Source organism: Vicia villosa, unplaced genomic scaffold, assembly GCF_029867415.1.
Source record: "Vicia villosa cultivar HV-30 ecotype Madison, WI unplaced genomic scaffold, Vvil1.0 ctg.000025F_1_1, whole genome shotgun sequence".
Classification (NCBI taxonomy): Eukaryota; Viridiplantae; Streptophyta; class Magnoliopsida; order Fabales; family Fabaceae; genus Vicia; species Vicia villosa.
Genome location: NW_026704957.1, coordinates 1,384,471 through 1,399,528, shown reverse-complemented (window position 1 = coordinate 1,399,528; position 15,058 = coordinate 1,384,471). Strand labels below are relative to the sequence as shown.

General features: G+C 36.4%; 1 protein-coding gene across 1 annotated transcript; it reads left to right on the top strand.

The window, feature by feature from the left end:
- Positions 1 to 10,085: 10,085 nt before the first annotated feature.
- On the top strand, positions 10,086 to 14,787 carry LOC131622224 (cell division control protein 48 homolog B). Its single transcript, XM_058893248.1, has 12 exons — positions 10,086 to 10,333; positions 10,427 to 10,471; positions 10,649 to 10,704; positions 10,785 to 10,934; positions 11,894 to 11,986; positions 12,103 to 12,202; positions 12,538 to 12,819; positions 12,905 to 13,074; positions 13,405 to 13,533; positions 13,892 to 13,979; positions 14,106 to 14,183; positions 14,308 to 14,787. The coding sequence occupies exons 1-12, from the start codon at positions 10,184 to 10,186 to the stop codon at positions 14,644 to 14,646; spliced, it is 1,680 nt and encodes a 559-aa protein (XP_058749231.1). The 5' UTR covers positions 10,086 to 10,183; the 3' UTR covers positions 14,647 to 14,787.
- Positions 14,788 to 15,058: the final 271 nt, after the last annotated feature.

Genomic DNA, 15,058 nt, shown 5'->3' with positions numbered 1-15,058 from the left:
GTCATCCTCGGCCTATTGGTTCTCCAGGATCTCCTCGTGTGCTGGCCTAGGAGCGCCGGGAGCGTCGAGTGTCAGTAGAGGATGTGACACCCGATAGAACCATGTCACCCGTATGCGACGGTACTCCTCCGGTACCACATGATGCTCCAAATCCTCAAACATGGCAGTGAGCTGCACTCTGGTCACTGTGTCGGGAGCAGCCTCAAAGGGTGACCTGGGTATCATCTGCACAAATCTGAACTGCCGCATGCACCACTCAGGGAGATACCGGACCATGATGGTAGTCCTGCATGCCAACCAGCCAGAATATAGAGATATGCCGTCAAAGGGGACAATCTGAGTGTAGTCGTTGAACGGCCTCCAGGTGACGTCATCGTGCATCGTGCGGTCCAAGTACCCACGGTATGGTCCCACCGCATTGTTCCCCCTCTGGAGAACGTATCTGGCGGCCCTGGGCATGGCGTCAACGTACGCAGGATCGATGTGGAAGTCATGGATGCGGGAGAAGTAGGAGATGATCCAGCTCAGAAACATAAATAAATACGAAACATAAGTAAATACGAAACATAAATAAATACGGAACAATTAAAATGAAACGTACCGTGAGTAGTGTGCAGGATCCGGTCAATTGCCTCGTCCTCCAGTTGGAGGCCTCATTCAGCTTCTGGTATAGGTAAGCCAGAGTAGCTGCCCCCCAGTTCCACTGGTGAACGGTGGTCAAGTCCATGAAGTAGCGGAGGTAGGTCACGTCGACGTACCTCGCACTCTTGTCCACAAAGATCGCAGCGCCTACCACATGCATGTACCAGCACCGGAGAGCGCAGCCACGGTGATAATGTGTAAATAGCTCGTCGCCCGCATCCTCTGCCTCGGCCGCCGCCACCAGGTGGTGCTCGAAGTAGCGGCTCAGTGTGGTGAACCGGATAGGAGGCCCAGATGTCGTGGCGCACTCAAAGTCAGCAACTTCGGGCTCCATACCCAAATAGAGCGCCATCCACTCAGTGGCTTCGACCCTCTGGATCCGGGAGTGGGTCAACAGCGGACCCCTGATCGGCAGGTGGAAAAGACACTGCACATCATGCAAGGTGATCGTCATCTCCCCAACCGGCAAGTGGAAAGAAGACGTCTTCTTGTGCCACCGCTCCACAAAAGCCCCCTGCATGTCGTGGTTGATGGTGGTGTACCCCGTCATGCAGAGCCCACTGAGCCCTGAACCTCTCACAGCATCGTTAAACCACTCGGCAGTCAGTTTAAACAGACTGAAAATCTTTCGGGCATGGTTCACCATTTTCTACGGCTCTCTCTCCTGTTACAAAAAAACAAATAAAAAAGTATGTTAAATAGACGGTTAATAAAATATTGAATAAACGTCTAAATTATAAACGGTTAAATAATGTAGTCGGGCAAATTATAAAAAATACCTCTCCCTCCCAGATCCGCCGAGCGACGTGGTCGCGGTAGGATATCTGCACGGAAGTGTCGATGGGCCCTCCCGGGTAGCTGTCCTCCTACTCATCCTCCTCCCCGGGTGGAGGGTCAACATCCGGTACCCCCTCCGCCTCGTGGTATGGCACTTCCACCTCCTCCTCCTCCTCCTCCTCTCGCTGGCGGGAAGAAGATACCCGAGCCAGCCTACTCCCAGATCCAGATGTAGAGGTACCCTCGCCCGTCTCCACGGGAACTCGCACACGTCGTCCCCGGCCCTACCCCTGTCCCTATGTCGACGCCAGCTGCGCCGCCGTCCGCTCGCGTCTAGCCGACGCAGTCTGGGTCTCTCTACCCTGTCTGATGTGTGCTGGTTGGTTGCCTGACATGTTCCTGTAAACAATTGAAATCGATTAATATGCGAGACAACAGAAAAACTAAAAAAAAATTGCACTTCTGATACAATTCAGAAGTTCATTTCCGAAACTGGGAATGGAGGTGTTTTCAGATATGAACTTCCGAAACACCCCTGCGCAGAAGTTCTCTGCAACCTCCAATGGCAGATCCCAAAATCCTAAATCAAACCTATGTCTACACATTCTAAACATCCTAAATATCAGTACAAACCTAACCTAATACATTTTTTGCTATTTGTAAACACCCTAATATAAATTTTAATCATAGATCTTTAAATCAAAATGCTTACCGATTGAATAGATTGGAGGACTTTTGAATGTAGTAGAGCAAGTAGATGGAGCATTTGATGTAGCTTGGAAGTGGTTTGCAGAAAAATCTCTTTGCGGTTGAGTTTGGAAGAAGATTAGGGTAAATGAATTGGGGGAGGGGGGCTTTTTGCTTAATCTGCAAAACGCGCAGTATTTCGGAAATAAACTTCCGAAATGCTGTTTTCGGAAATGAACTTCCGAAATAAGACAATTTTTTCAAAAAAAAAAAAGCGCTTTCGGAAATGCATCTTCGAAAACACCTTTTTCTTGCATTTCAGAAATGCATTTCCGAAGTCAGGGGTAGTTTGGGTTTTTCACCAGAGGTGGACTAGAAGGTTGGGAGGTAGCCAAAGAAATTTCCAATAATTAAATAGGGAATGCACCTTCTAAGTTGGTGACCCTCTCCTAGTCACTTAACCGAACAGTTGTGGAACCTGCAAAAATAAGAATAAAAACAACCCGTTGTCAATTGGTTCAGAGCTTTTTGGTGTTGAACTTGGTAGGGTGGATTACAGTCCGATTCCCCGCAACTATAGTGGATAAGCAAAGGGTTTACAATAAGCATGTCCGAATTTAGAAATCCAAACTATACTAAGAGCATTTTGAGATTTTCATAAGATGTGTGAACGATAAATAGGATAGTGAATAACAACTTAATATGTCTAACTATATACTTCCTTTGTCCTAAAATAAGAGTCTTTTTAGCCAAATAATTTGTCTCAAAATAAGTGTCATTTTATTTTTTCAATGCAACATTAATTATATTTTACCAACTTTACTTCTAATTAATATTGTTTTCGCTTACTTTCTAGTCATTAAATAATACTATGCAATTATGACAATGTATAATAACCAATACTCCATCTGATTCTATTTATAAGAGACAAGTTACTTTTTATATTTATTGAATAATTAATATATCTGTTCTATTCATCGACCAAATACATTAATGGTTAAATGAATCTTAAAAAGTAAATTGTCTCTTATAAGTAGACCCAGATAAAGTAGTGATCATTAGAGATAATTTTATAAAATAGCAATCTTTAAAAGAAAATATTTTGAAATGGCGAGAGTACTGCTTTCTTTGGATTAAATATAGAGTTAAATATGTTTTTGGTCCCTATAAAATTATTAAATTTTGTTTTTAGTCCCTATTAAAAAAATAATATATTTTGGTCCCTATAAAATTATTATGCACATAGTTTTAGTCCTTACTGTTAAACCGATGTGTATTTTTAAATAATTATTTTATAGACATGTTTAGAATGTTATAAAATTTCTATAATTTGATAAAGAAATATTTTATAGTATTCTAAACACGTATAAAAAAATTATTCAAAAACTTAAAAGTTTAAGGATAATTAAACAGTTTTCAAAATTTTAAAAAATAACAGAGACTAAAACTGCTTTCATAAAAATTTGATAGGTACTAAGATTTTTTTTTAATAAGGACTAAAAATAAAATTTGAGATATTTATAGTGAATAAAAAGATGCTTAACTCTTAAATATATATTATTTTATAAGTTTAATCAAAAATAAGTTTAGCAATATAAAATACACTAAGATATAAAATTTTCTGTTTATATACATTTTTATACAATTTTATCTGTCAAATTTTATTTGCCATTTAAGTTTATATACATATTTTATTAAAATTATGAATTCTTTTGAAGTGAAAATTTATATTACGAACGCTTTGCTTAATTTTATTTAAATTTGAGAATATCTCAATCATTCCATAATACACTTGAGCACTTGGCGGAATTTTATTTTTGTCCCTTGTTTTCGAAGGTATATCTCTAAAAATATCTTTTTTATAATTAACATTGAATTTTTTCGTAGATACATTTACGGAACCATTTAAACAACGTTAAAAAAAGGTTTCGTAAATGCATCTACGAAACAATTCAACGTTTAATAAAAAAAATGTGCTTCCATAGATACACTTCCGAAGCAAATGATATTTTCGGAAATGCACATGGTGCGTGAGAACTCCCAAGGGATCAGATGAGACATTTCCTTAGATTTTACTTGGCCTTTTTCAAACTTATCTAAATGATTTTGGGGGAATGCTCTTCTATTTTTAGGGGTATGCTCCACACTTTTGGAAACTCGAAATTATCTTTCATGCATTCGGAGATATATCTCTAGACTCTTTCAAAATCACATAAATCTTTGTCTTTATGATATCAACCCAATTTTAAACAAAATATATTTTGAAAATGCATCTATGTACAATATTTGGGTGTATCCGAAAATGCATATCCGAAATACCCTCTATTCACAATTGTGGCATTTTTATTTACTAAATTTGATATTTTCTAGGCCAGCATATGTTAGTTCTTTTTAGGCCAACTTATTTTATATCATTTTAGGCCACAAATTAGAAGGAAAACACATATGTTAATTGATTCAAACATAATACACAATTATCAAAATGTACCGACCATATAGAAGTGATTCAAACCCGTACTGCAAGGCAATCCGTACCTTGGAAATTATACCTTCCACGAAGGCAAATTGGGCACTGCCATCCTCAAAGAGTCTCACATCTATCCCTGGTCTTACGATCTCCAAAGTACACTGATAGATCGCTGATACGTCCTCGGTGTGGTCATCCTTAGCCCCAAGTACCTCCTGATTAGATGACCTAGATGGTCTTCCATGAGTGTCTGATGTCATGATAGGGTGTGACATCCTATAAAACCATGTCAGTAACCGTCGGCATAAGCCCACTGTATCTGGAGATGCATATCCGAAATATCCTTTATACACAATTGTGGCATTTATATTTACTAAATTTGATATTTTCTTGGCCATCATATTTTAGTTCTTTTTAGGCCATCATATTTTAGTTCTTTTTAGGCCAACATATTTTAGATCATTTTTTGCCATAAATTGATTCAAACATAATACACAATTATAAAAAATTCATATAATTATCATAATGTACCGACCATATATAAGTGATTCAAACCTGTACTGCAAGGCATTCCATACCTTAGCAATCATGCCTTCCACGAAGGCAAACTGGGGATTGTCATCCTAAAAAATTCTCACCTATATGTTTGGTCTCTTGATCTCCCCGATACACCGATAGACCGCTGACACGTCCTCAATGTGGTCATCCTTAGCCTCAAATACCTCCTGATTAGCTGACCTATACAGTCTTTCAGGAGCGTCTGGTGTCATGATAGAGTGTGACACTATATACACCCATGTTAGTAACTTCAATATAAGCCCACTCTAAAGGAGCTGGCACCCTACGATAATCCTCAGGTACCAAGTGACAATCAAAATCCTCCAACATCGCATCAAGATCTCTACGTCGGACGGTGAAAAGAGCAAACTTTGTGGGGGAGTCTCAAAATAATCTACAAATAGCCAAACTGGCGCATCACTCGCTCGAGCAGATAAGGATATATTAGAGATGACCCAGTTGTTAGCCATCTAGAGTATAAGAAAATGACATCCAGCAGAGGCGTCTCGCATTAACCGTCGTATGGGCAAAAGGAAACTCCATCTAGTACATGACAGTGAAGATACAATGTGAATGGATCGATCACATTATTCCCCTTATACGTGGTAAAGGTGGCAACACGTGGCTAATATTTAGCATAGGCAGGCATAAGTTTCCACCAGGTGATGCGAGGAAAGTGGGAGATAATCAATGGTTCAGATATAATATTAATAACAAGTGTAACAAGTGAATTATGAAAATATTATTAACAGTAAATTATCGTAAGCAACGTGCAACTCCCTGCCATTTTCTTTCCCAAGACAGTACTCGCTCAGCTTCGAGAATAGGTAGACCAAACAGGCGGCTCCCAAAAAATGGACGTACCAACAAAGAACAAGAGGTAACACCTTAATGCACAAGTCTAATGATACTCAACCTGCATAACATCCACCGCCTGTGGCATCCTCATCCCACTGTAGGTGGTCTTTATAAAGTTGTTCTAAAAAAACTAAATCTAGCATGAGCACCTCTTGTGTCAGCTACCTCATTTGAGGCCTTAGTTTGGCTAGTCCCCAAATGAGTGATCATCATCTCGACGAATTCCTCTCAACCGATCATTCTGTGGCCCAATAATTTTTCCCTGGTGGGAAGATGCAGGAGGCGTGAGACGTCATATAGGGTGATGGTCATCTTACCAATTGAAAGGTGGAAAAATGACGTCTCTAAATGTCATCTCTCTACAAATGCCGCCTGGATGCCATGGTTTATGGTCATGTACGCAACATCATATAAATCAGTAAGACTGAAATAGCGGATAACATCCCTGAAACAATCAACAGTGGGTTGTTCCAATTCCAATATCTTTCGATCATGGTGTATCAATTTCAAACACAGACGCTCTTGTAAAAAATATCATCTTTAGTCACAACTTAATTAGTTTAAAGCATATGTAATGTAAAAGTAAATAAATATGTATCTCATTCCCAGACAAGCTTAGCAACATGATCTGCATAGAAATGAAGTAAGGAGGTGTCTTGGATAACTCTACAGGGGCATCAGTAACGGATTCCTCCACGGCTTCGGGGGCTTCAAGTGCTACTTCATCATCTAGGGACTCATGGCCCCGTGGGCCGTGAAGTAAAGACATGAGACAAACAACCACGAGAAGGAGAACCATATGGTTGTGAATCTCAGTTTTACGAACCATCAAACGAGCTATCATCGACTCATGAACTCGTGGTCCTGGCTGCAACTCTCTCTTGTCATACAAGCGCGGTTTGGGACACACAACCGAGCCTAATCCTGCAAGGGTTGTTTTCAGCCATTGCACCAGCGTTAAAATTAAAAAGTCACAATACAGATTCAACCAAAATTCAGCCAGACACAAATTTGGAGATACATATCTCAAAACAACACTAAGAATATTCAGAGATGCATCTCCGGATAAATAGTAAAATATATCATCAAGAAACTGGAAAATATATTTCCAAAAAAAACACTACCTCCATCTTTAAATATAAAACTCTATTGAAAAAATTTATTTTTATAATTTTTTTATAAATTCCAACATTAATTATTTTTTAAAAGAGATAATTAGTTAACTGCTTTTAAGAATATTTATTTCATAGTACACAAAAAGATGTAACATAATTAGAAATAAAATTTTAAAAATATAATCAATATAATTGAAAATTTGAAAAATATTTTATATATAAAAAAATTAAGACGACTACAAATATAGAAGACTCGTCAAGAGATTACATCCATGCTGCCTTTCAACATAAATGAAATGAAAATCAAAGTAAGACACTCATCTATTTGATTTCTCTACCATTTCTTGGCCTTGTCTTATACATCCATTTTTATTTGCAACCCTTCCTGTGACTTAAATAACAGGAAACAATTGTAACCAATGCCCTGCTGATTAGCATCAACCCATCCCTCAAGCCCTTCACTTAATTTAGTTTAAAATTTTAAATGACATTTGCAACTGCAATGGCACCTACTTAGCAATATTTGTCAGTAATTTTCTGCAGCATCAAGGTTAAAGAAACTTGGTCGTTACTTTGGTTCCAAACCCGTCCAAAATTTAGGAGGAAACTCTTAGCCTTAAAACTGCAACCCGTTTGATTATAAATAACTTTTGCAATGGTCAGTTTTACCAAACCCTCCCATCCCCCATATCCCTACAAGTAGAGTATGGTCTGATGGTTTGTTGTTCAGTAGTTGAATCACTTCTTGCACTCGAGACTCTACTCCCACCGGATGGTCAGCAACGAACAGGTATGTCTTGTCGAGCAAATGAGCTGCATGTTGAACTACATTTTTGATATCTTCACTTTTGTTCCTATAAAATGACCCGAGAAAAAGTTCATAAATGATTGTATAAACATACTCAATCATATGATATTAGTGAAAAAATGGTAAGTACATGCCGAATCTTAACTATATTAAAAATGCATTGAATATGGACACAGTGCTCTTCAATAGATCATTTTACAAATAAAACAAAGTAGTTAAAATACAAGCAACTATCATAGTACTTACTGAACTGATAATACTCAAGGAATAATATCCTTGAATAGAAAAAATAATTAACAACATTTAACTCAAATTAATTCTGAATACTCAAAGTTGGTGTTTGTTTTGCATAAAATTTGACATCTACATGTCTTATTGGCTGTAACTCTTTTGAAGAACAAGTTATGGCAACCTAAAGAAATGTTCTAATTCTTATACCTTTTCTCTATAACACTTTCTTACTACAATTTTTTCTTATGTTAAAACATTGAGAAAACCTATTAACTAGTTTATGATAAAAGGTTTGTTCACTAGAAGCAACAAAACCATATTCCAACTCTTATAATTGTTTTAACCCTGCTACAACTTTTAAAACTAAAACTTGTCAAAATCATCCAAAACATTTGTTAAGGGGGGAGTATTTTGAAGATCATTAAACGCGTACTTCTCAAATTTTTAGTTCTTAATTATGGCGAAAATTATCAAGTCTGGTTGTGTCTGACTGTCTATCATCTGCAAGCGTAAATGTTGAGTTTCAAGACATAGCAAGTCTTAAGTTTTGATGAGTCCAAATATTTAATGAGTTGATGGAGTATGTGAATGTCGCTGATTGACTCCATACATGAACACGCAAAAATAAAGTATCGATGATTTTCTATTTAATGCATAAAGTGGAACAAGCAGATTCTGTGGAAGCTTATGTTAAATGTCTCATGCGACATAGCTTGTTGAAAAAATGATTGGAAATCTTACAAATAGAAGAGTCAATGCTCAAACTGAATAACTAGATTACATTACTAATTACTAAAGTGAGCCATTATTGGTAAACTAACTTTGCAGTCAACCAAGATGTGGCTAGAGTCGACCAAGGTTTATAACCTTGCTTTAAGGATTAGATTCTTAAAACCGATATACAAAATTGAGTCAAAAAAAGCTCAAAAAACATGTACAAACCAAGATTGAGCAATATTCAATTTAATTTCATAACATTTAAGAATTTTATTTATATAGTATATAGTTTTACCCTTTCAATCAATTATAACTATTCAATCATTATAAACTTTTGACAACACGCCTAAAGTCTTACACGTGATTGATTGTGATGTGTTGAAAAATGTATACTTTTGACACAAAGTGCATGAAAATTAAACTCAACATTCAATTCAAAATCTAACTTCAAAATTACCTAGAATCCATGACAAATCTTGTAATGTTGCTATCTTCACTGGATTCGTCTTTCTTCAAGATTTTTTGTGCAAGATCTCCAAAAGCTTCTCGAATGAAAGCTTCATGATGACATAAATCAGAAGGATCCACATCATAGAACACAGTCACAACCATTTGACCTATGGTTCTATAACACTCCATTATCTTCTTCAACTCTCCCAAGCACCAGTTTGAATCAACATAATTTTTTGAGAAAACAATAATAGAAATTCTAGAACCTTCAATTGCGCATTCAACTGAGTTTGTTATTGTCTGATCTTGATTTCTAAGTTTATCGCCGTCCCTGAAAACAACGATTCCAGAGACTGTGAGAGCAGTATAAAGACATGATGCAAAAGAATTACCAATATCCATGTTACAGAAACTCAAAAACACATCGTAGACGAAACTTGATTTTCTATCATTGTTGAATTCAGAAGCGAGGGAAGCCATGAATGAAGATTAGATGAAGGAAACTGAATGATTGAGCCGAAGTCAAACAGAAGAAGAAATAGTGACTTTATTTTTCAAATTTTTAAACAGAATAAAAAATGCGCGCGTTTTAAATGAAAATACAGTGACGAAAATACCCTCAACTTCCTTGAGCTGGATAAGATGAGTTTGAACTTTGAATCTGCTACAGTTCATAACATCCAGTTTCGGTCTTTGTACTTAAACCGATGCACGACACGTGGCAAAATAAACTTCAACGGCTGAGATTCAGCTTTGCTTCATTTAGGTTTCTTCCCTCTTCTCTCGTCACTCCCTCGTCCCTTCTCCACCTTCTACTCACTACCGCCGCCGCCGCCACTCTCTCCGCCGTTTCCTGCCGCCACCTCTATTACAATGCCCGGCGAAATGAAAAGCATGAGCACGAGACAGTGGAGAGCCGAGGAAGTGATTGGTGGCAACACGGAAGCTATTCAAACCCTCAGAGATCTCATTACATTTCCTTGGCGTCTCTTACCCTGTGATGCAAAGAGACTTGGGGTTAAAGTATGTTTTTCCTTTGTTTATTTCTTTTAATTACTTTCAATTGTAGTTTCAATTTCTTATTTTTTATGATTACTAATTTTGTTTTGCTTTCAGTTTGGAAGAGGTGTTTTGTTACATGGTTCACCAGGCACCGGAAAGGTGATTTTTTGAAATTCTTATTTCACTGTTGTTACTGTGAATTTTTTAGTGCTTATTGTAGTATTATTACTCAGTTCATTTCATTGGTTATCAAATAGAGTTTAGATTTTAAAAAAGTTGGCTGATGGATTATGTTATGCCATATTTATGAGATATTGTATGTGAATATGATTGCAGACGAGTTTGGTACGGGCAGTTGTTGAAGAATGTGGGGCAATTTTGACGATTATAAGGTACTTGTAATTTGAATATCTAGTATCATGGATATTGTGTTCCAATGTCTATGGCTTGAGTCAATTATTTGTCTTTGCAGCCCAAACACCATTCATAGCGCACACGTTGGTGAAAGTGAGAGAAATCTACGCGAGGCTTTTTTAGAGGCATCTTCTCATGCAGCATCGGGCAAGTCATCTGTTATCTTTATAGATGAAATAGATGTACTTTGTCCTCGCCGAGATTCCAAGTATGGGACAATTAATGACTTTTATGCTGTATGATTGATACTTTTGTGTTTTTTTGTAGCTTTTGCTCTTTTATCTCATATTTCTTTTATTGTGATCTAATCTGTTGTAATCACAAATTAATGAAAGTAGAGAAAATAATCGGATAACAACTATCATTGATGAAATACTTTTTTCCTGGTTTCTCATTAATTATATAAATGTATCTGAATTTTCATTCTTTTTATCTAGTTGAAATACAACTTTGTGATTCTATGCTTACCTGTCCTCCTCATTTTTTTATTTCAACTAATGTGATGAAAGTAATCGAATTTCTTTCTGTTTGAAATGATCTAAGATATGAACAAAAAGTCCAACTAATTTGGTAAGACCGGTTTATTTGTATATTCTCTAAGATAAAGAATCTGCTTATTATTTAGGATGTAATATTTTGCCATAATTTTGTTAATATATACTTGTTAAAGCCTGTCATTTATATTCTCGAAATATTATTAGCATAATTTTTCGAATAAATGGTTAAAATCCTTAAAATATTCGAATGATTTTTCCTGAGTAAGCGGCCACAAACATTAATGTTTATGAATCAGAATTATAGCAGGTGTTGTTTAGCTGAATTCATAAGATTGCAGCTCTGCTCTTGGTTTCTAAGCTTTGTCAAGCCTTATATTGCTTTATTTGGTAGGGATTTAATGTTGATATACTCCAACATGTGAATGCGATAATCTTTGGCAATTGTGTTTTTGCTATCTTAGGTTGTATTTGATATCATTTTGATGATATCAATGACCGGTTTTCAGCAACAATATAGTGTTATTCAGCTATTTCTGGTCTAGCTTTATCAAATTATTAGCCCTGACTTTCTGTTTTGAATGCTATTGCTTGATATTTTTGTCGTGCCTTCATATTATTAAGTGAAATTGTGTATTTGAGGCTTGACATTTATTTTTATATATGTATACAGGAGGCTTATTGCTTCCCAACTTCGTTTTTTGATGGACTCAAACAAAGCAACCTCTTCTACACCAGGGGTAGTTGTGGTTGCATCCACTAACAGGTTACCTGTTAAATGACTATTGAAGTTGTGGGATTTTAAATAAAAGGGGGAGAGAAAATAATAAGAGTTTTTAATACTTTTGATTAGTTTTATATATTTGGTTTCTGCATGCATAGGGTGGATGCAATTGACCCTGCCCTAAGAAGGAATGGGCGTTTTGACGTTGAAATTGAAGTTTCAGTCCCAAATGAAAAGGAGCGCCTTCAAATTCTAGAGGTAACTGTGAGAGACACTATTTTTTGGCATTAAATTAATGTCTTAATATTTTAGAATAGTTTGGTTCTTGAGATGATATAAAAGCCTCTGCAAGCAAGAAATTAGGAGCTCGGACCTTGAAGGGTGTGTTTTGTTTGTGTTGTGTGCGTATACATATAAAACCGATAATGGGTCTCAATACATTAAGTAGTCGGGATGATTTACTTCCCTGTAGTAATATAACTTTTTTTCAGATTTGTTTATGCAATTTCTAAGACCAATTGTTTAGTGAGAAAAGTCAATATGTCAGATTACAACCACAAACTTATGTTGTTCTTTTGTTATACTTATTTTAGCTGTATACAAAGAAGATCCCGCGGGATTCATGCGACTTAGAATTCATTGCTGCGTCATGCAACGGTTATGTTGGAGCTGATTTGGAGGCTTTGTGTCGTAAAGCTATCGAATCTGCCATTAAAAGGTCCAAAAATGCAAATAAAGACATTAATGATTCCAGTTTAACGTTGAAAGATTGGAAGAATGCAAGATCTCTTGTTCAACCGAGTATAACAAGAGGCATTACTGTGGAAGTTCCCAAGGTGACTTGGAAGGATATTGGGGGATTGAAAGACGTGAAGGTTGTAATTTGTAAATTTTGCCTTTGATTTTTACTCTAAAAATTATCATATTCAGCAATGTCTGAGTATATCATTCCTTGGACAGACAAAGCTCGAGAAAGCTATTGAGTGGCCTATTAAGTATCCTGATGCATTTTCAAGACTTGGAATAACCCCTGTTCGTGGAATTCTTCTCCACGGGCCTCCAGGATGTTCCAAAACTACTCTTGCTAAAGCTGCTGCAAATGCTGCTAATGTTCCGTTCTTTTCCTTGAGGTTTGAACAATTTTAATCTTTTAAGTAGGGTTTATCTTTGCGGTGTAGAGAACATATTTAGGACTGAAGTTTATGACTAATAGAATAGACCCTTTCATTTTCCTCAAAGTGACAACCATGTTTTAAAGATGCAAATCCCACCGTACCGGGACTATTTTATTTTCAGTGTTCCATAAACCCTCCACACAATTGTCTGTTTTCTTGTAACATAGTTTTGTATTTTTTCTTCTTTTCTTTCTTTTTCTTTCTTTCTTTGCAATTCAGTTGTCTCGTATTAAAACTGTTGTCTCATATTAAGGAAATATTTTGAAGTAGTATATTATGAATTAGTGGTGCAGAGTTATTTTCAATGTATGTCGGAGAAGGAGAAAGTTTGCTTCGTGAAATATTTCGCAAAGCTCGGATAGCCGGAAAAAGTATAATATTTTTTGATGAAGCTGACGTAGTTGCTGGCAAACGGTTAGTAAGCTTTTGTATGCATTATGGAAAATATTCCTAAGAATTCCTGTGTTGTTGTGGGCCTTTTGCACATTGTGAATCGTAATATAACATTACCAGTTTTCAATTGTGTTGACATTAGGAACATAATCTGATTTTTTTTCCAACTCCTTATGTTTGAGTGACATTTACGGGAGTTCCCCCATCATGGGATTGAGACCCACATGATTTTGGAGATCCACGTGTATTTCACTTGAATATTATTGAGTGGGAAAGAGTGTCATAGAGTATGTTGACGACATGTAACCTGGTGAATATTATTTTACTCCATTTTAGTGCATAAGAAGTACAATTGTTCTTAAGTTTTCCTTAATTACAGGGGTGATAGTTCGAGTGGTAGTGCTGCAGTTGGAGAGAGGCTTTTATCAACTCTGCTTACTGAAATGGATGGTTTAGAAGAAGCTAAAGTAAATTTATTTATTTGAGGACTTTTTATCCTCCCACCCTTGTGTCCTCTTTTATCAAAACGTTGACAGTCAAATTTTAATTTTTTTTTCTTTCCCTTGACAATATTCGCATAATTTTTCTTCTAGGGAGTCCTTGTTTTAGCAGCCACAAACCGCCCTTATGCAATTGATGCTGCACTTATGCGTCCTGGACGATTTGATCAGGTACAAATAGTTAGAAGCAGTACTTGTTATTCATGTTATAATTACGATACAAGACCATTTCTTAAATTACTTGTAAAAATATTTTAATCACTTGTCTCACTATTCTATTTTTATGAAATAATAGATTTTGTATGTGCCACCACCTGATTTCGAGGGTCGAATTGAGATACTTAATGTACACACACGAAGGATGCAATTAGGGAATGATGTTGATCTCAGAAGACTAGCAGAAGATACCGAGTTCTTCACGGGTGCTGAACTAGAGGGATTATGCAAAGAAGTTGGAATAGTAGCTCTAAGGGAAAACATGGAAGCCACTGTTGTTTTTGACCGTCATTTTCAGATTGTGAAGAATTCTTTAAAACCAGCATTAACAGCTGATGTCATTGATTCATACTCGTCTTTTAGAAGAACCTCATCTCGAGTTTTGCCTAAGATTGACCAAGAACATATAGATAGTTGAAGTTCCCCTGCAAGTGTTTGGTAAAGTGATCATGAACAAATGACATTTTATAGTTATAAAGAGTGAACAAATGACATTATTTAACAGTGAACATTGAACATTCACATCTGAAACAACATATGCCTAGTACTGCAACAAATATATTTTTTTATTCTTTTATCATTCGTTCATCTTGTTTCATCTAGTTAGTTACGAGGACGAGTTTTTTAGTTTCTTGTGATGCACATTTTAATATGACTTTGCTAAAGTTTATAAAAATATCTGCACAATAAAAGCATATGTTGCGTATCAACTAAAGATTAGTAGCACATGAATCTGACTCTTAGGTAATGTAATAAGAATATAGGATAGAATAGTTTAAATGAAAAATAGAAGCACATTTCTCTGGACCTTAGACACTGTAATAAGAATA